The 20,285-nt window shown below is 42.0% G+C and overlaps 1 protein-coding gene across 6 annotated transcripts in view; it reads right to left on the bottom strand.

Moving 5' to 3' along the window:
- LOC133653993 (nuclear receptor coactivator 3-like) overlaps nucleotides 1-20,285 on the bottom strand; it is a 153,090-nt gene that overhangs the window by 21,153 nt on the left and 111,652 nt on the right. For all 6 annotated transcript variants that reach the window (XM_062053898.1, XM_062053903.1, XM_062053901.1 and 3 more), the window contains 4 exons: nucleotides 10,595-10,702; nucleotides 7,886-8,046; nucleotides 3,039-3,139; nucleotides 2,800-2,974 (listed from right to left, as the gene is read on the bottom strand). In XM_062053898.1, the coding sequence (XP_061909882.1) occupies nucleotides 2,800-2,974; nucleotides 3,039-3,139; nucleotides 7,886-8,046; nucleotides 10,595-10,683 (526 nt within the window). In that variant the 5' untranslated portion in view covers nucleotides 10,684-10,702. The remainder of the gene's footprint in view (nucleotides 1-2,799; nucleotides 2,975-3,038; nucleotides 3,140-7,885; nucleotides 8,047-10,594; nucleotides 10,703-20,285) is intronic.

Here is a 20,285-nt window from a genome sequence, read left to right as displayed (position 1 = left end):
CAACTTTTGGTCTCTGATAAAAAAAAAGCTTTGCCCCTACCGGAAGTAGCGTGACGACACCGGAGGAAGGACGGCTCACATTTTCCCATTGTTTACACCAGCAGCGAGAGAGATTCGGATCGAGAAAGCGACGATTACCCCATTAATTTGAGCGAGGATGAAAGATTCGTGGATGAGGAACGTGAAAGTGAAGGACTAGCGTGCAGTGCAGAACGTATCTTTTTTCGCTCTGACCGTAACTTAGGTACAAGGGTTCATTGGATTCCACACTCTCTCCTTTTTCTATTGTGGATCACGGATTTGTATTTTAAACCACCTCAGATACTATATCCTCTTGAAAATGAGAGTCGAAAACGCGAAATGGACATTCACAGTGACTTTTATCTCCACGACAATACATCGGTGAAGCACTTTAGCTACTGAGCTAACGTGATAGCATCGGGCTTTACTGCATATAGAAACAAAACAAATAAGTCCCTGACTGGAAGGATAGACAGAAGATCAACAATACTACCAAACTCTGGACATGTAAATACACGGTTAATGCTTTCCAGCTTGGCGAAGCTTAGCAATGCTGTTGCTAACGACGCCATTGAAGCTAACTTAGCTACGGAACCTCGACAGAGCTATGCTAAAAACATTAGCTCTGCACCTACGCCAGCTCTCATCTGCTCATCACGACCCGTGCTCACCTGCGTTCCAGCGATCGACGGTACGACGAAGGACTTCACCCGCTCACCGATGCGGTTGGCGGCCCGTAGACGGAGGAAGTCAAGGTGAGGTCGTTCGGCTAGCGTGTCTGCTATCCTCAAAGTCATCCTGGTTGTGTTGCTATAGTCCGCCGCTAATACAGTGATCGCACCTACAGCTTTCTTCTTTGCAGTCTCCATTGTTCATTAAACAAATTGCCAAAGATTCACCAACACAGATGTCCAGAATACTGTGGAATTTTGGGATGAAAACAGAGCTTTTTTGTATTGGATTCAATGGGTCCGAATACTTCCGTATCATCCGTTGACACATACGTCATCACATCTAGACGTTTTCAACCGGAAGTGTGGCGGGAAATTTAAAATTGCACTTTATAAGTTAACCCGGCCGTATTGGCATGTGTTGCAATGTTAAGATTTCATCATTGATATATAAACTATCAGACTGCGTGGTCGGTAGTAGTGGGTTTCAGTAGGCCTTTAAAAGTCATGTTGTGGTGTTTCTCCAGTGGTGGGCTCAGGCCAACACATTTTTATTCCCTCTGTGAATGCTCACGGACAAAGTAAGATGCACACATACAAACGGATTGATGTGAGGGGGAGGAGCGTGTGCAGGTGCATTATTTAGCAGTAAGTACTTTCCACGTGGCTGCCATGGGATCTCAATAGAGCTCAGGCCTGTTTTGCACTGTCTGGACCACTGAGTGTGACTGACAGCTGTGCTATGCTCTACCTGCATCGCACCAAGTGGGCGGGTGCTTTGGTGCACGTGTCTTGTGTGTTGTGTGTGTCTCTGAGAAGATCCTTCCCGGGAGCTCGTCATTATGGTGGGGAGTAAAATACAAAGGAAGGTAACACATAACCGAGTAGGTTGAAGTTGAGTAGGCGTACTCACTTGGGCAACTTTGTTTTATACCTTCGCACGGAAGAAGATGTCGAGGTCTGTGCGTGTGCGTATTTCGTGTGGAACATCCTAAGTTGGCCCTGCGGCGAGGTGGCCACTTGCCCAGGGTGCACCTGGGATAGGCTCTAGTCCCCCCGCGGTAGTAAATGGATGGATGGATCCAAAGTGGAACCTCCAAAATGTGATATAAATTGAAGCTCAGACTAAATTTTCTGAAAAAATCGTCCTAAAAAGTCAAAGAAATGTGTACGTTACATGTAAATACCTGAATGTTGTTCGATGTTTTGTCAATGTGGAACCATTGTCTCGTTGTCCCTCCTACTGCAATATTTGCTGTAACACCTGTCTTTTTATATGCGTTGGACACACCTTCCAACTTCCCTTTTGTCTACGATAACGGGAGAGGTAGGCGTCCATGCGACGACAGAAAATGTATTGTCTAGTTAAGAACTTAAGTTCACTTTCTTGTTCATTATTATATTTGTGTAGGGGCTCGACGATGGCAGAAAGTTATTGACAACAATTGTATTCTGTGTATTATCAGTAAAGTGCATCTGAGCAGCAACCCATGGTGTCGGTCGTGTTCCATAAAATCCACACAACGCAGAGGAAAAGACCACCGGTTACACAGGTTCCCCTGTACCAGCTATTTGCAGTATATATATATATATATATATATATATATATATATATATATATATATGTTTTTATTTCAATCATATTATTATGTAATATTAGTCTTGCAAACAGCTCAATGTGGATGGTGCAGTGGTTAGTGACACTCTGGGACATTACGTCGAGACCCGTTTGATCCCATTTTATTAAATTTTTCTTATTTTCTTATTGATTTAACGGCGATTAGTAATGAAAATGAAAATCCCTTATATCGATCTATTTTACGGGGAAATTTCTCATGTTTTAAAATGCAAACGTTGACCGGTATGGTCTGTCACTGGCCCCTTCTACTTGTCATTTGTGCCGTGAGCAATCATGGCATGTTTTGTTCTTCCAGTAGGGTTTGTCTTAAACTCCTAAAAACAAATCAACTGAACTTAGTTGTAGACTACTAAGCACAACTCCAGTTACAAACCCATAATCAGAGAATTAAGAATCAATTTTTGGAGTTGAATTTGCGAACAAATGTGGGATTTAGCACCAGTTTTGAAGTTTTTCCTGGAAACTCACGGTTAGTCTTGGGCAGGTTCTTGTGGAACTCCTCCCTGTCTTCTTCGTGCAGAATGTTGTACACACTGGTGTTGATGAGCTCGTCCTGTTTGTACTGCAGGTACTGAGTCACGTTGTCAGACACAAACACGATGCTGCCCTCGCGGTTCACCACGAACAGGAAACCGTCCAGAGCCTGGTGGTGCAGTGACAGGAAGTAGTCACTTGTTAACAATAACAAGCAGGGGAGCCGGGCTTACCTGCAGCAGGAGCGGTCCGAGGTGGTCCTTGTCAATGACTCCTTGACCTGTTGAGGAAACGTCTGATTTCTGAACGTCATCGTCACTGGTTGAAGATTTGCCTGGAAGGGAAGAGAGTGAAATCGTAATTTAAAATTTCCAGCCCCCCATATCAAACAACAACCTTAGACGTCCCCTACTGAGGTTGATCCAACAGGGGGCAGTGTTTCTCAAGCTTTAGTATTTTTTTTCTTCTGAAGTACAGGTAAAGGAGGGAGGGGGCCAGTTTCTCTAAGGAGCCCATCAGTAGGAGTGGAGGGCTGGGCGCATGTGGAGCAGGTAGCAGCCGTCCTCATGCTTTATATTCAGTGTCAGACTCAGAGGAAGTGTCTGGTAGGCTGAGTCGGAGAGAGGGAGCGTGGGAGAGCGCGAGAGAGGCTCTGCGAGCTGTAATAATGCAGGCAGAGGCAGCAGTCCAGGCACCTGAAGTAAGACTGGGGGACGTCGCGGAGTACAAACATACGGCTGCACAAATAAACAGTGCTAAAATAATGAAATATGACATTCAGCTTGTTGTTAAAGTGGGTGCTGGTGGCCTGCAGGAAGCATACTATCTGATTAGCTCAGAGGGGCTCAGATATACTCACACAAAGGAAATACTCTACACAAGGCTGCCTAAAGATGGACATTGAAGTTAAGACAGGCAGGAAGGAAGAGGAGGGTTGCTGTCTGGCTGGATGGGGGGCCGGCTTCCCCTGGGGGCTCCCCGGACGGGTAGGACTGGGTGGATTGTTCACTGGGGGTCTGTGCGTTGCACTGGTTGCTGGGTCTTGTGTTTTGGGACCAGCTTGGGCAGGCGTATGTCGGCTCAGGGGAGGTGGGTGGCTCCCCCTGCTTTTATCTTTCCCCACGAATATTCGTGGACTCGTTCTCTCAGAGGGCAGCACGGTGGCACCGGGGTTAGTGCATGTGCCTCACAATACGAAGGTCCTGAGTAGTCCTGAGTTCAATCCCAGGCTCGGGATCTTTCTGTGTGGAGTTTGCATGTTCTCCCCGTGACTGCGTGGGTTCCCTCCGGGTACTCCGGCTTCCTCCCACCTCCAAATACATGCACCTGGTGATAGGTTGTTTGGAAACACTAAATTGGCCCTAGTGTGTGAATGTGAGTGTGAACGTTGTCTGTCTATCTGTGTTGGCCCTGCGATGAGGTGGCGACTTGTCCAGGGTGTATCCCGCCTTCCGCCCGAATGCAGCTGAGATAGGCTCCAGCACCCCCCGCGACCCCAAAAGGGACAAGCGGTAGAAAATGGATGGATGGATGGATGGTTCTCTCAGTGGGGATGCGCTGCTGCCCCTTTGGGCTGGTTCGGCACGGTGCTGTCGGAGGGGCCCTGCACTGCCCCCAGGATGGAGGGGTCAATGTTGCACTCCCAGGGATTACCAGCAACAATTCCAAGTGACAAACTGTCCCACACTCAATCGCACGCATACATGCAAAGTCTGTTTTCCACGGTGGCCGACAGGAGCAAACTCGCTGCAAAGTCCAAAACACACACAAACCGTCAAAACACGTGTCACACAACACTGTCACTACCCGATCAGTCCACGCATGTGTGAAGACGACGTCGTGTCCTTTCTAGAAATATTTTGAGTGGAGCATCTGCGATGTCACGTGCTGTGATAGTTTAATGTTTTATCAATGACTTATATTTAAATCATGATTTGCTTTAATAAAATCTGCCAATATCTGGATACAAATGCAACTTGATAGTCAGAATATCATACAGGAACTTTTTCACATGTTTTACTGAACTGCAAGTCATTGATTTGCTCAAAACTTGGTAACAGTAAGTATAGTAAAAATTGCACATTTTGAAAGTATTTGCAATGATATAGCAAACTAGTTATAGATGTACAGTATATTAATAGATAATGTAATAAAGACATCCATAAACAACATTAAATAGTGCACCATTTACATCTACATTTACTCTTCCTTAGTTTAACCAGTTGTTTTAACAAAAACGCTTATTTACCTTTCCAATTTCTCTACCTGCAAAGTAGTTTGTATGACGGGAGTTGGTGACATGAACGACATCTTGCAGCACTACTGTAAGTCTTCACATATGTTACTGTCCAACGTGCAGTGGATGTTCGTTTAAAAAAGGCATATTGTTTAACTAATCTGTGTTAAACGCTGTGGAATTTAGCCAACATAGTTTACTGTCCATGTAGCATTCATACTCGCGACACCATCCTCACTTCATGTTTTGCTTTAAGATGCTATTTTAAACCTGATGTGCGCCGATGATAAGAAAGTTTGTCGATTTAATAAAGTTTGTTTTAAAGAGTGCAGAGCACATCGCTCTAACAATCATCACACTGGCATGTGACGTGATCACTGCCTGTGCAATGAGCGGGCCTTCCGGCGGTTAAAACAAACATTGTGATTAATCTTCATTCATTTATGGTAACGTGATATATATTTCTTAATTATTCACATGTGTTAACGAGTTAACGTTGACAGCCCTATTTATATTATTATCTATTCAATAAAAATAATGGGTTACATCGTAGCAAAAGATAATGAGAATACAGTATATAAATGAACAAAGGGTAGACTTAAAAAAATCAGGAGTACTATATTGACTTTTTTTAAATGAGGCACTTAGCTAAATCTGTATCTGCGGCCTAATAAAAAATAGAATTTTAAATGATCAGTATTGTGAATTGATGTATTTGATATAAATAAAATAGAAAAAAAACATGGATTTTTTTTTACCATTTAAAGCTGCTAAGCACATTGTTCAGGTCTCTGTACAGCTCTGTATGGTTTCAAAATAAATACTGTATTCCTAAACACCGGAAGTTCTGTTTTGTATATAATATTTTATATGCTGTTGTTATTGAAATAAAGATGACAAAAAAAGACAAACATAATAACAGTGAACGAACATAATTACCGTAAAACAAGTTGACAGGAAGTGACATAGTCTTCGCGCGTTTGTGCGTGGACCGATCGGGTCTTCTGGTACTGCTCGGGCAGTGACAAGCACAACGGAAGTACGATGAAACCAGGAGTTAGTTATCGAAAGACAAATGGGACAAAATTAAATAAATACATCTTTGAATAATTACGTAAATGTGTCATTAATTAACTATAATTGGAAATAAATGCATAAATGTGTTATTAAATGTGTCATTAATTTATTCAATGTAAAATTACATTGAATAACCTAATGAATTATTGATTTCATTATTTCATCATCTAATTATTTCATGATTTCACAATTTCACAATTCAATTAATTGACACATTCAAATAATTATTTTAAGATTGATGTATTTCGTTATATTAGTCTTACTGGGCACAACTTAGTTTGCATGCCAGAAGAAATCTGGCGGAGTGAAAAGATCCATTTTCTGTATTTATTAAACTTTTTTAAGCAATATTGTAGGGCTACAGATCCAATGAGTTGTGTTTTCCCCATATTGCATGTGTCCTGGTGGGTTGTGTGTGTTTTGGACGTTGTAGCGTGGCACGTTCGTCTCTGTCGGCTACTGTAGTTTTCTGCATCTTTATTTAGTCCGGGGCTCTAATCTATTAAGTCATCATCATCATCATCATCATCAGTCTTCTTATTACTATTACTGTTATAGCTTCTATTATTACCATTATTCCTGCCAATATTGCTATTTATATTATTAGTATTTGGATTTGCTTGTTTCTGAGCAATAGCAGTCAAAGATGCTCATGCCACAGCTGCTGCTTTGTTTGTTTCGCCATCTTCTCTCCCTTTATCCCTCCCCAGGTCTCCAACGAGGCTCCATGACCCGCCATATAAAATCTAATCCATTATTATTATTAATATTGTTGCATCGTATTAATATTTGACCCAATCGGCTCCAAACAAATGGGGTCTCCAAAAAGATTGCATGATTACATTCCTGACACTCCTGGTCCATCCAGCACTACACAAACAAGCGATTAAATGAACGCTCTCAACATGTTGCAGTATTTCACCTCCATCTATCTCCCGTCTCCCAGCAGGTACCAGTGAATGTTCATGTGACCGTCATTATTCTCTTAAACTTCTTTCTTTCCTCTTTGTCTGTCCTCTCTTAAACCACAAGAGTACAAAAACAGTGAGAAAGAAGAAAAAAATCAGACAAATAGATGAGAAAGATGCCGCAACTTAACACAAAAACACATCCAAATCTGTATGACAAGTAAATGAGAGTGAGACAGAGAGAAGTAGAACAGGTAGGAAGCAAGCGATGAGTCCAAAAGCTCATGTCATGTCTGTCTCCACTTCCTGTAACCATGGCAACCTGTCAGCAGCCAGTCAGGGCCAGCTGTAGCCTCTTCCCTTTCCTGTTGGGGTGGCAGACTCTGACTGAGCCACACAGAAACAAAAACAACAACCAGCACTAATTCCGCCTTTAATGGCCCCAAAGAACCACATCCAAACAAGGTTGTAACTAAAAGTTAGATGATCTTTAAACCAACAGAACCAAAGCAGCTGTAATAGAAGCGATGATTTGACACTTTGGCAGAATGACTGTGATTACCTGCAAAACACTCCATTAAACAGCCCCTTGTGAGGCCAGCACGCAGCTGTATGTGTACCTATTGTACGCATGCACGCACACAATGACGCGCACAAATGACAGGTTCACAAAGCTCTGCCAATGTTTCTTCCCAAACATGAGCAGGTGAAGCTGTGAAATTTGACATAGATGAATGACTGATTCACCCTTGCACATGGGCTCTGAAAAGTGTTTATGTGCACGTGTGCCAACAGATGTCTGGTCTCTCCACAACACCTTTAGTCACACAACCTCCCAACAATCTATCAGAAAGCTCACCCTGCTCTTTGATCTGGCGGATCTGGCGCACTGTCTCTTTGAGGATGGCACACTTGTCTGGTTTGACATTGAAGCTGTCGATGTCGCTAAGGTTGGCCGAGATCAGCTCCGCCAACTCCTCGATATATTTACTTTCCTGCTCCCGCCGCTTCCTCTCACTCCTGCAGGGAGCAACATACAAAGTAATTATGATTCTTCAGAGAAACCTGGAGCCAGCATGTATGTGGCCACAGCAACTAATTTTTTTTTGTTGCAGATTTTGGATGAAAATCAATAGAGATTTGAAATATTATGTAATGTTAGCTGTTAGATAGTAGGTTGGTCGTTTTTAGAGCCACATTTCACAAAGTAAGATGAAGAAATAAAAAGTTGCACCATGTACCTACATACATAATTGGGTCTGATAAACTGTGATAAGATGATGCAATAATGTGCTGCGCTTTTTATTGCACTCATGGGAACAACAATGTACATGTTAAAGGCCTGCTGTACTGTGCACAACTAAACAAAGCTAAGCCTACAGAATGTACAGAAAAAGTTACATATACAGTTGTCCCCTCGCTATATCGTGCTTCGAATGTTGCATACTTTTCTTTAAAAACATTTTTTAAAACACATTCTATTGGTTTTTGGCCCAAATTAAGTGTTAAATTAAGTAGTATTTATGTATTATATGTATTACAGTGACAAATTGGCCCTAGTGTGTGAATGTGAGTGTGAATGTTGTCTGTCTATCTGTGTTGGCCCTGCGATGAGGTGGCGACTTGTCCAGGGTGTACCCCGCCTTCCGTCCGAATGTAGCTGAGATAGGCTCCAGCACCCCCCGCCACCCCAAAAAAGGGACAAGCGGTAGAAAATGGATGGATGGATGTATTACAGTGCATTTTTGTCCTACTTTCTATTCGTATTATGTTGGGGCGACCAAGTACGACTTCTGTTTCCGGGTCAAGGGTTATACTACTAAAAACAACATGCCACTAATACAAGCGCTACTTTCGGGGGCGACATGGCGTGGTGGGTAGAGCGGCCGTGCCAGGAATTTGAGAGTTGCAGGTTCACTACCCGCCTCTTGCCATCCAAATCACTGCCGTTGTGTCCTTAGGCAGGACACTTCACCCTTGCCCCCAGTGCCGCTCACACTGGTGAATGAATGATGGGTGGTGGTCGGAAGGACCGTTGGCGCAAACTGGCAGCCACGCTTCTGTCGGTCTACTCCAGGGCAGTTGTAGCAACAAATGTAGCTTACCACCACCAGATGTGAATGTGGAGTGAATTAATGATGGGTGTTCACTTCTCTGTGAAGCGTGTCTAGAGTGTTTAGAAAAAGCGCTACCGTATTTTTTGGATTATAAATCGCAGTTTTTTTCATAGTTTGGCCGGGGGTGCGACATATACTCCGGAGCGACTTATGTGTGAAATTATTAACACATTACCGTAAAATATCAAATAATATTATTTATCTCATTCGCGTAAGAGACGAAGCAAATGTCAGCAATCGTCACTCACACGTCAACCAATAAGAATTCGGCGGGGGAGGGTCATGGCAGAAGTACATTGTGGGTCATAGGATGCTAACTGCTATATGCTATATGCTACTGTCGTAGCTATTAAAATGGATCACATCAACATTGGTGGTAACTTATAAAAACTGAGAAGGGCTGAACAAAAATGGCACCGGAGAGGAAATCATATACTGCAGATTACAAGCCGGACGTGGTGAAATATGCAGCAGAGAACGGCAATCGAGCAGCAGAAAGAAAGGAAACGGTGCATACCAGAGGCGACACCGGGGAGGAAGATTTCATCGGATTTAGCGATCGGGAGTGACAGATTGTTTGGTAAACGTATAGCATGTTCTATATGTTATAGTTATTTGAATGACTCTTGCCATGATGTGTTGCGTTAACATACCAGGCACGTTCTCAGTTGGTTATTTATGCGTCATATAACGTACACTTCTTCAGCCTGTTGTTCACTATTCTTTATTTATTTTAAATTGCCTTTCAAATGTCTATTCTTGGTGTTGGATTTTATCAAATAAATTTCCCCCCAAAATGCTACGTATATATGTTTTTTTCCTATTTTATTGTGCATTTTCGGCCGGTGCGATTTATACTCCGGGGAGATTTATAGTCCGAAAAATACGGTATATAAATCTAATCCATCATTATTATTATTATTACTTTCCCTTCACCACGACAATCTCAAGTTGAACACCTTTTGCCGGAACAACTTTTTGATGGACTTTAACTTCAACTAACAAATAACTAACTAAATAACACAGCTTTGGCTTGAGCGATGTGGAATGACAACGCATTGCTAACATCAAAGCTAACTATTGTAGCTACGAGTGTCAAGTTGACCAACTTTTTGCAGAACAACACACCGGTGGTTTCAGGACATAGAAGCTTAGATCTAATTTAGAGAAATTATCCAGGATTTATTTCTGCTATTTGACTGTTAGTGTCAGAGACTCTTTCTGACCATTTTTGAAAGTGAAACAACACAGACCAAAGTTTCTAACTCGAAGCTTTAGACATGAATGGTGCTTCATTTCTCTTTTTGTACTCTTTGTGTTACGTTCCTGTAGGGGCAGACTCTAAACTCTAAATTATATACAGTACATTAGCTAAATAAGTCAAATAAAATACTTGTAAATATTTGGGTAGGACCCACATGGTCTCTATTTGGCTGATGACTCACACTCACCCAAGACCAGGTGTGTCACAAGTGGAGAGTTTGCGTTTCCGGTTTTCTGAGCTCAGAGGTTCCATGGAGTTCTCCCCCAATCCGCTCATGGTGTACGCATATCAGCACCTACATGGAAGCATGGACACGAGAGCTGAAAAGGGTGAAAATGACGCATCTTCCCATTGAAGTCTGTAGGAATAATGGCCGCAGGGGCCATAAAAGTACACATCAGGACAAATTATGCTTATATCAAGGCAGACATTGACAAACACGTTTGTTTGTATGTGTGTGTGTGTGTAGGCCTGTGCATGTGGGAGTTCATCAGCTCATATGGTGATCACACACACACACGCACACACACACACATGCACACACACAGGATTAGCACGGTCTCTGATGAAAAGCCATGCTGCACCACTAACCCCGTTAGACAGCCGTCTGTCTCCCATAATGCATCAGGTTTCGGGTCCAGGAAGTGAGCTGATAAAGGTTGTTGGAAGGCGAGGCAGATGGGAGGAGAGGAGGAGGAGAGGGAAGGAGCTGAAGATATAAAAGGAGGGAGTGAGAAGCCGCTGCTGTGACGTGAGATCTGATTGGTCACTTGCTTTGCCACAGTGAGAGCGACAGGCACTTGGGAGAGGTGGGAGGAAGGGGAGGCAAAGGGGGATGGAGTATGTAGAGAAAATGTAGAGGAATAAAAATATGGGGGGTGGGGTGGTGTTAGAGAGGGAAAATAGGTGGCAGCAGGAGCTGGTAGAAAGAGATAAAGGCATGTCAAACAGAAGAACAGGTGAGCGGAGAGCAGGAAGATGAGATAGAGTGTGCATGCATGCACATGTGCCGCAATGAGTGGCCTGAAAGCCGCCAGTACCCCTCTTAACCTTCACAGCCAGAGAAGCTTTTTCATTCCATTGATTACATGGTTATCCCCTGACCAGAGTGCCGCCTCTGCTGCATAGCAAATCAGGCCAATGGCAGCAGGGAAGCGATGGCCTCTTATTTAATCATCACGCACCGTCGTCTCCGGATGCCCCCTTCGATAAGTCTCATTTATTTCTCAGAATAATTCGACAAATCAGCATCCGCTATATAGAAAACGGGGATGCATGTATTAACATTGCTGCCAATGAAAAAAGGAATAATATAGGAACATGTTGCAGGCATGGCAAGGTGAAGCTGTTGTGTTCCATCACAGGGCAACAAGAGGGAATTCTCACAAATCTTCCTCTAAAGACGCACAGATCCTCTCACTGAATCTCCTTCCTGCCTGGAGTTTCTCTCTGATTTCCTTTTAATCTCTCCCTTGAGCACCTCCTTCCATCTGTCTGTCAGCCTCATTGCTTTTTGTCTGCCTGCTACCTGCTTGTCTTGCTGCTTCGCCACCTGTCTGCCTGCCTCCCTGCATGCTGCTCACCAGCAACACAACCACCACACTTGGAAAAAAAAGCACAAAGTCAGAAGGTTTGGGTAAGAGTCTATCTTTGCCGCTCTAACCCTTCAGCATGCCTGCCAACCTCTTGATGGAGCTCTACAAACGGGAGTTGCTCTAATTGTGGAGTGAATGAGGCAACCCCAGAGAATGGTTGATTATGAGGCTGCTGAATGCCCGGGGGAAATGGGTCACCTCCAGCCTAGCGCGGGCCGCCCGCTTTTGCCAGTGCAGGGAGAAAGTCAATTACACGCCACAGGCAGTGGGACCTGGTGGCAGAGAGGCAGCTGGCCTGTGTTGGGCACAATGCAGCAGCAGGGGGAAGTGGGCAGGAGACGCCGAGCGCGGGGAATGGAAGATGGAGTTGGCAGCACTGAGAGGAGTTGGAGATTTAAAGAAGCCGTGTTGATAAAGTTAAGACTAAAAGGGCTTTGTGCCAAAGTTAGTGTGTCAAATCTGCTGCTCAAAAGATTCAGGTTACTCGAGCTGATAATGAATACATGCTGCAATTATAACTTCACTTTTTATGACCGGAATATTCAACTAAAAGCTAAGGATCTTTGCATTGACGTATGCATTGACCTTGTCACAGACCGTAAAACAACCCGCGTTGCCTTTCCTGTAACCATGTGCCGCCAAAATTAATTGCATGATTAAATTGTGATTAAGATGATAATTTTTGTCATTAAGTTAATGCATTAGATTTGACACTCCAAGTATATACAGTGCATACAGTATGTAGATCTGAATCAGAAATACTTTATTAATCCACGGGGGCGTGGGGCATTTTGGATGATGTATAGATGTACTGAATAAAAATATAAATGCAACACTTTTTTGTTTTTGCTCCCATTTTTCATGAGTTGAACTCAAAGATCTAAAACTTTTACTCTATACACAAAATACTTATTCCTCTCAAATATTGTCCACAAATCTTCCTAAATCTTTGTTAGTCAGCATTTCTTCTTTGCCAAGATAATCCATCCCACCTCACAGGTGTGGCATATCAAGATGCTGATTAAACAGCATGATTATTGCACATGTGTGCCTTAGGCTGCCCACAATAAAATGCCACACTGAAATGTGCAGTTTTATCACACAGCACAATGCTACAGATGTCACAAGTTTTGAGGGAGTGTCCAGTTGGCATGCTGACTGCAGGAATGTCCACCAGAGCTGTTGCCCGTAAATTGAATGTTAATTTCTCTACCGTAAGGCGTTTCAGAGAATTTGGCAGTACGTCCAACCGGCCTCACAACCGCAGACCACGTGTAACCACACCAGCCCAGGACTTCCACATCCAGCAGGTGCACCTCCAAGATCGTCTGAGACCAGCCACTCGGACAGTTGCTGCAACAATTGGTTTGCATAACCAAATAATTTTCTGCACAAACTAAGAGAAACCGTCTCAGGGAAGCCCATCTGCATGCTCGTCGTCCTCATCGGGGTCTCGACCTGACTGCAGTTTGCCGTCCTAACCGACTTGAGTGTGCAAATGCTCACATTCGATGGCGTCTGGCACGTTGAAGAGGTGTTCTCTTCATGGATGAATCCCTGTTTTCACTGTTCAGGGCAGATGGCAAACAGCGTGTGTGGTGTCTTGTGGGAGAGCAGTTTGCTGATGTCAACGTTGTAAATGCAGTAGCCCATGATGGGGGTGGGGTTATGGTATGGGCAGGTGTATGTTATGGACAACGAACACAAGTACATTTTATTGATGGCAATTTGAATGCAGAGAGACACTGTGACAAGATCCTGAGGCCCATTGTTGTGCCATTCACACAAGACCATCACCTCATGTTGCAGATGACAATGCACAGCCCCATGTTGTAAGGATATGTACACAATTCATGGAAGCTGAAAACATCCCAATTCTTGCATGGGCCAGCATACTCACTGGACATGTCAGCCATCGAGCATGTTTTGGATGCTGTGGATCGGCGTATACGATCCAGCAACTTGGCACAGCCATTGAAGAGTGGACCAACATTCCACAGGCCACAATCAACAACCTGATCAACTCTAAGCGAAGGAGATGTGTTGCACTGCATGAGGCAAATGGTGGTCAAACCAGATACTAATTGCTTTTCTGACCCCCCCAGATTCCCAATAAAGTAAAACTGCACATTTCAGAGTGGCCTTGTGCTGTGCGAAAAAACTGTGGCCTTTATTGTGGGCAGCCTAAGGCACAACTGTGCAATAATCATGCTGTTTAATCAGCATCTTGATATGCCACACCTGTGAGGTGGGATGGATTATCTTGGCAAAGATAAATGCTCACCAACACATATTTAGACAGATTTGTGAACAATATTTGAGAGGAATAGGTCTTTTGCGTACATAGTAAAAAGTTTTAGATCTTTGAGTTCAACACATGAAAAATGGGAGCAAAAACAAGTGTTGCGTTTATATTTTTGTTCAATATATATATATATATATATATATATATATATATATATATATATATATATATATATATATATATATATATATATATATATATATATATATATATATATAAAAACATATACATGCATATATAGTTACATATACACACACACACACACACACACACACACACACACACATACATACATACATACATACAGTCGTGGTCAAAAGTTTACATACACTTACAACATAATGTCATGGCTGTCTTGAGTTTCCAATCATTTCTACAACTCTTATTTTTTTGTGATAGAGTGATTGGAGCACATACTTGTTGGTCACAAAAAACATTCATGAAGTTTGGTTCTTTTATGAATTTGTTATGGGTCTACTGAAAATGTGACCAAATCTGCTGGGTCAAAAGTATACATACAGCAATGTTAATATTTGGTTACATGTCCCTTGGCAATTTTCACTGCAATAAGGCGCTTTTGGTAGCCATCCACAAGCTTCTGGTTGAATTTTTGACCACTCCTCTTGACAAAATTGGTGCAGTTCAGCTAAATTTGTTGGTTTTCTGACATGGACTTGTTTCTTCAGCATTGTCCACACGTTTAAGTCAGGACTTTGGGAAGGCCATGCTAAAACCTTAATTCTAGCCTGATTTAGCCATTCCTTTACCACTTTTCACATGTGTTTGGGGTCATTGTCCTGTTGGAACACCCAACTGCGCCCAAGACCCAACCTCCGGGCTGATGATTTTAGATTGTCCTGAAGAATTTGGAGGTAATCCTTCTTTTTCATTGTCCTATTTACTCTCTGTAAAGCACGGGTTCCATTGGCAGCAAAACAGGCCCATAGCATAATACTACCACCACCATGCTTGACGGTAGGTATGGTGTTCCTGGGATCCTGGGATTAATGGCCTCACCTTTTCTCCTCCAAACATATTGCTGGGTATTATGGCCAAACAGCAATTTTTTTGTTTAATTTGACCACAGAGCTTTCCATTTTTGTCCATGTGATGTCAGATGAAACAAAAATGTAGCTGTTTGGCCACAATACCCAGCAATATGGGACGGTAAAAAATGGATGGATGGATGTTTGAAGGAGAAAAGGTGAGGCCTTTAATCCCAGGAACACCGTCAAGCATGCTGGTGGTAGTATTATGCTATGGGCCTGTTTTGCTGCCAGTGGAACTGGTCATTTACAGAGAGTAAATGGGACAATGAAAAAGGAGGATTACCTCCAAATTCTTCAGGACAACCTAAAATCATCAGCCCGGAGGTTGGGTCTTGGGCGCAGTTGGGTGTTCCAACAGGACAATGACCCCAAACACACGTCAAAAGTAGTAAAGGAATGGCAAAATCATGCTAGAATTAAAGTTTTAGAATGGCCTTCCCAAAGTCCTGACTTAAACCCCATTGACAACATGTGGACAATGCTGAAGAAACAAGTCCATGTCAGAAAACCAACAAATTTAGCTGAACTGCACCAATTTTGTCAAGAGGAGTGGTCAAAAATTCAACCAGAAGATTGTGGATGGCTACCAAAAGCGCCTTATTGCAGTGAAACTTGCCAAGGGACATGTGACCTAATATTAACATTGCTGTATGTATACTTTTCACCCAGCAGATTTGGTCACATTTTCAGTAGACCCATAATACATTCATAAAAGAACCAAACTTGGGCGGTATAGCTCGGTTGGTAGAGTGGCCGTGCCAGCAACTTGAGGGTTCCAGGTACGATTCCCGCTTTCGCCATCCTAGCCACTGCCGTTGTGTCCTTGGGCAAGACACTTTACCCACCTGCTCCTAGTGCCACCCACACTGGTTTAAATGTAACTTAGATATTGGGTTTCACTATGTAAAGCGCTTTGAGTCACTAGAGAAAAGCGCTATATAAACATAATTCACTTCACTTCATTAATATTTTTTGTGACCAACAAGTTTGTGCTTCAATCAATCTATCAGAAAAGAATAAGAGTTGTAGAAATTACTGGAAACTCAAGACAGCCATGACATTATGTCCTTTACAAGTGTATGTAAACTTTTGACCACGAGTGTACATACATACATACATATATATACATATATGCACACACACTCGCGAAAACACACACAGTGGCTTGAAAAAGTGTTAACTCCCCTTGAACTTTTCCACATTTTGTCACGTTACAACCACATTCATGCATACATTTCATTGGGATTTTATGTGTAAGACCAACACAAAACGTCACACAATTGTGACGTTGAAAGAAAATGTATTATTTTTACTCTATTTTCCGGACTATAAGCCGCTACTTTTATTCCCATGCTTTGGACCCTGTGGCTTATGAAACTTTGAGGCTAATTTATGGATTTTTCTCCACTAACGGCCATTAGTGAATATGCTAACACATTTACAAGTGTCTGTTAGTATTATTAACTTACAATGGCATTCCTTTTGTATTGTTTCAGTTTCGTAAATTCACCAAAACGTCACCTTGGAGTTATTGAATGTGTTTACTGTAGCTGATTGGAGAGCTATCTTCCACAGCTAGTGGGTCCATGATGATGACTTCTGTTCTCTTTGATCAGCCGTTTTGAGAGGCACCGTTTGGAAACAATTAAAAGGTATGTAAATAAACATTTACAAATTATTATGTACCAGTACATATCTGCAAGTTGTAGCCCGGTGTGGCTAATATATGTCAACATATTTATTTCTTCAAAAATGTAATGGGTGCGGCTTAAATACCAGTGCATTCTATAGCCGGGAAATACAGTAATTGTTCTTACAAAAAAAAGTGTGGTGTGCAAGTAATTCAGCCCCCTTTTCTCTTCAGAAGTTGTCTGATGTTTGCAGAATAATCAAATGTTGATCAAATGATTACATAGTATCCAATTGGGTGTACAGTATTTTAATCTTAGAATAAATGTAGCGAATATGAGAGCACAAACTACATTATGAAGTCAGAGGAACTTAAAGTTGTGGAGAATTTAAAATCAATCAATCAAACAATCAAAGTTTATTTATATAGCCCTAAATCACATGTGTCTCAAAGGGCTGCACAAATAAAAGCAGGTTAAGGATTTAAAGATTTCCCAAGCTTTGAACATCTCGCAGTTCAATATGTCCTCCTGAAACGGAAAATATTGCACAACTGCAAATCGTGCACCTAAATGTACAGGCTGAACAAAGAGGGCATTGATCAGATATGCAACCAAGAGGCAATTTCCTTCCTTTCATTTTCCTCCTCCTTCTCATGTGTTTGTTTGTGTTGATCTTTCACATTTAATCTCAGTCCAATATGTTTTTTTTTTGTTTGTGATTGTGACATTACAAAATGTGGAAAAAATCAAAAGGTGTGAAATCATTTTCAAGCAACTGTACAAAACTATTTTAGGAAGCCAGCTAGAAGTGTGTGTTTTACTTAAAACATTGAAATATACACACAAACTGCTATGAACGTTATTCTGGTGCCAAATCTGTATAATATCACTCATTTGAACATTGACAGTAGTCTTCATTTGCAGTCTACACATCATTTACTCTGGCTGAAAGTTGAAAGCTGGCTAGTCATTTTTGTTATCTTTTTTACTTTTTTGTATTTTCACACAGTGTCAAATTTACAAACCACAAAGGTCGAGTTGCTGCTGAGAAAATGACAGCCAAGTCGCACTCGGCCAGTCTGAAAATAAAAAGGAGAGACAGCCGATCTCCCACGACCAAGTGAGTCCCAGTAGAGGAAATAAAGACAACGCAACAACGCCCGTACAGTAGTTAAATTATTAAATTTTTCCAGCAAGTTCATTTTTTAAATAATAAACAGCTACAAACTGGGGTTCCCTAGAATGTAATCACCTAATAATATGATTCGAGTTTAAACTTACACAGACAAAAGTGTGCAAGAGCTTCAAGGTTAACACTGGCAGCAGAGTAAATGAACAAGAAAAAAATTCTAAAAAGTGTTTGGTTATCTCTGTTGCACTGGCTTGCATGACATTTCCTGTTTTCATTTGATCAGCTTAGTGTTGGAGGTAGTGGGAATGTGTGTGTGCTCATGATGCACATAAACTCATGGTAACACACACCCAACCTCCCATTCATGCCACTCATTCTTTCATAATCTCTGTTGACAAAACATGGCGCAGGAGGCCCTGTTGGCCATGCAAACCCCAGTGACAGAAGACATGTAAAATGAATGGAGAGGAAGAATATATTTAAGGAAAAAAACATGATCACCTTAAAACAAATATGTGTATAAAACAATACCTTAGTTTTGGAAAAATAACATCAACATTTCTCAACAAGCTATTACAAGGAATTTAGGGATTTCACCATCTAAGGTCTGTAATATCATCAAAAGGTTCAGAGAATCTGGAGAAATCACTGCATGTAAGCAGCAAGGCTGAAAACCAACATTGAATGCCCGTGACCTTCGACCCCTCAGGCGGTACTGCATCAACAACCGACATCAGTGTGTAAAGGATATCACCACATGGGCTCAAGAACACTTCAGAAAACCACTGTCAGTAACTACAGTTCGTCGCCACATCTGTAAGTGCAAGTTAAAACTCTACTATGCAAAGCGAAACTCATTTATCAACAACACCCAGAAACGCCGTCGGCTTCGCTGGGCCCGAGCTCATCTAAGATGGACTGATGCAAAGTGTAAAAGTGTTTTGTGGTCTGACGAGTCCGCATTTCAAATTGTTTTTGGATACTGTGGACGTCGTGTCCTCCGGAACAAAGAGGAAAAGAACCATCCGGATTGTTATAGGCGCAAACTTCAAAAGCCAGCATCTGTGATGGTATGGGGGTGTATTAGTGCCCAAGGCATGGCTAACTTATACATCTGTGAAGGCGCCATTAATGCTGAAAGGTACATACAGGTTTTGGAACAACATATGTTGCCATCCATGCAACGTTATCATGGACGCCCCTGCTTATTTCAGAAAGACAATACCAAGCCAAATGTAATAACAGCGATGATTCATAGTAAAAGAGTGCGGGTACTAGACTGGCCTGCCTGTAGTCCAGACCTGTCTCCCATTGACAATGTTTGCCGCATTATGAAGCCTAAAATACCACAACCGGACCCCGGACTAACAACTCAAGCTGTACATCAAGCAAGAATGGGAAATAATTCCACCTGAAAAGCTTCAAAAATTGGTCTCCACAGTTCCTAAACATTTACTGAGTGTTGTTAAAAGGAAAGGCCATGTTACACAGTGGTAAAAATGCCCCAGTGCCAACTTTTTTGCAATGTGTTGCTGCCAATAAATTCTTAGTTAATTATTATTTTTGTAATGTGTTGCTGCCATTACATTCTAAGTTAATTACTATTTGCAAAAAAAAAAAGTTTCTCAATTCGAACATTAAATATCTTGTATTTGCAGTCTATTCAATTGAATATAAGTTGAAAAGGATTTAAGAGTTAACTCAGTCATCAGTGGAAAAGATGTCAATCCAGCACACGGACATGTTTTATTGTCATTATTACTATAAACTATGCAGTTGTGTACAAGTATGTCAATTATGATTTTAGACAAAAGAATCTGGTGTAATTGTATGTACAGTAGCTTCACAACAACTATTTTGATAAAGGCGGACTGCCTTATCTCAGCAAAAATAAGCAGAGCTTTTTTCTTACTAGCAGTTCAATTGTGTCCTTCCGCTGGCCTTACATTTATTCTCCCTGTTATCCGCTACAACAGATCATGAACAACAGCCTCAGCCTGTGTACTAAAGTGCCGTCTGGTTGGGTTAAGTCTGCGCACGCGCTCCTGTGGTGTCACCTGCACACCGAGGTAAAAGATTAATGCTCTCCTTTGGCTACGGTGGCAGGCAGAGCACAAAAAAATAATTTGATTTTGCCTCTTGTGTCTATGCTGCCTCATTACACTT

This window comes from Entelurus aequoreus, linkage group LG07 (genome assembly GCF_033978785.1).
Source record: "Entelurus aequoreus isolate RoL-2023_Sb linkage group LG07, RoL_Eaeq_v1.1, whole genome shotgun sequence".
Taxonomy (NCBI): domain Eukaryota; kingdom Metazoa; phylum Chordata; class Actinopteri; order Syngnathiformes; family Syngnathidae; genus Entelurus; species Entelurus aequoreus.
Note: the sequence above shows the minus strand (reverse complement) of the source record. Positions and strands in the feature narration are given on the sequence as shown.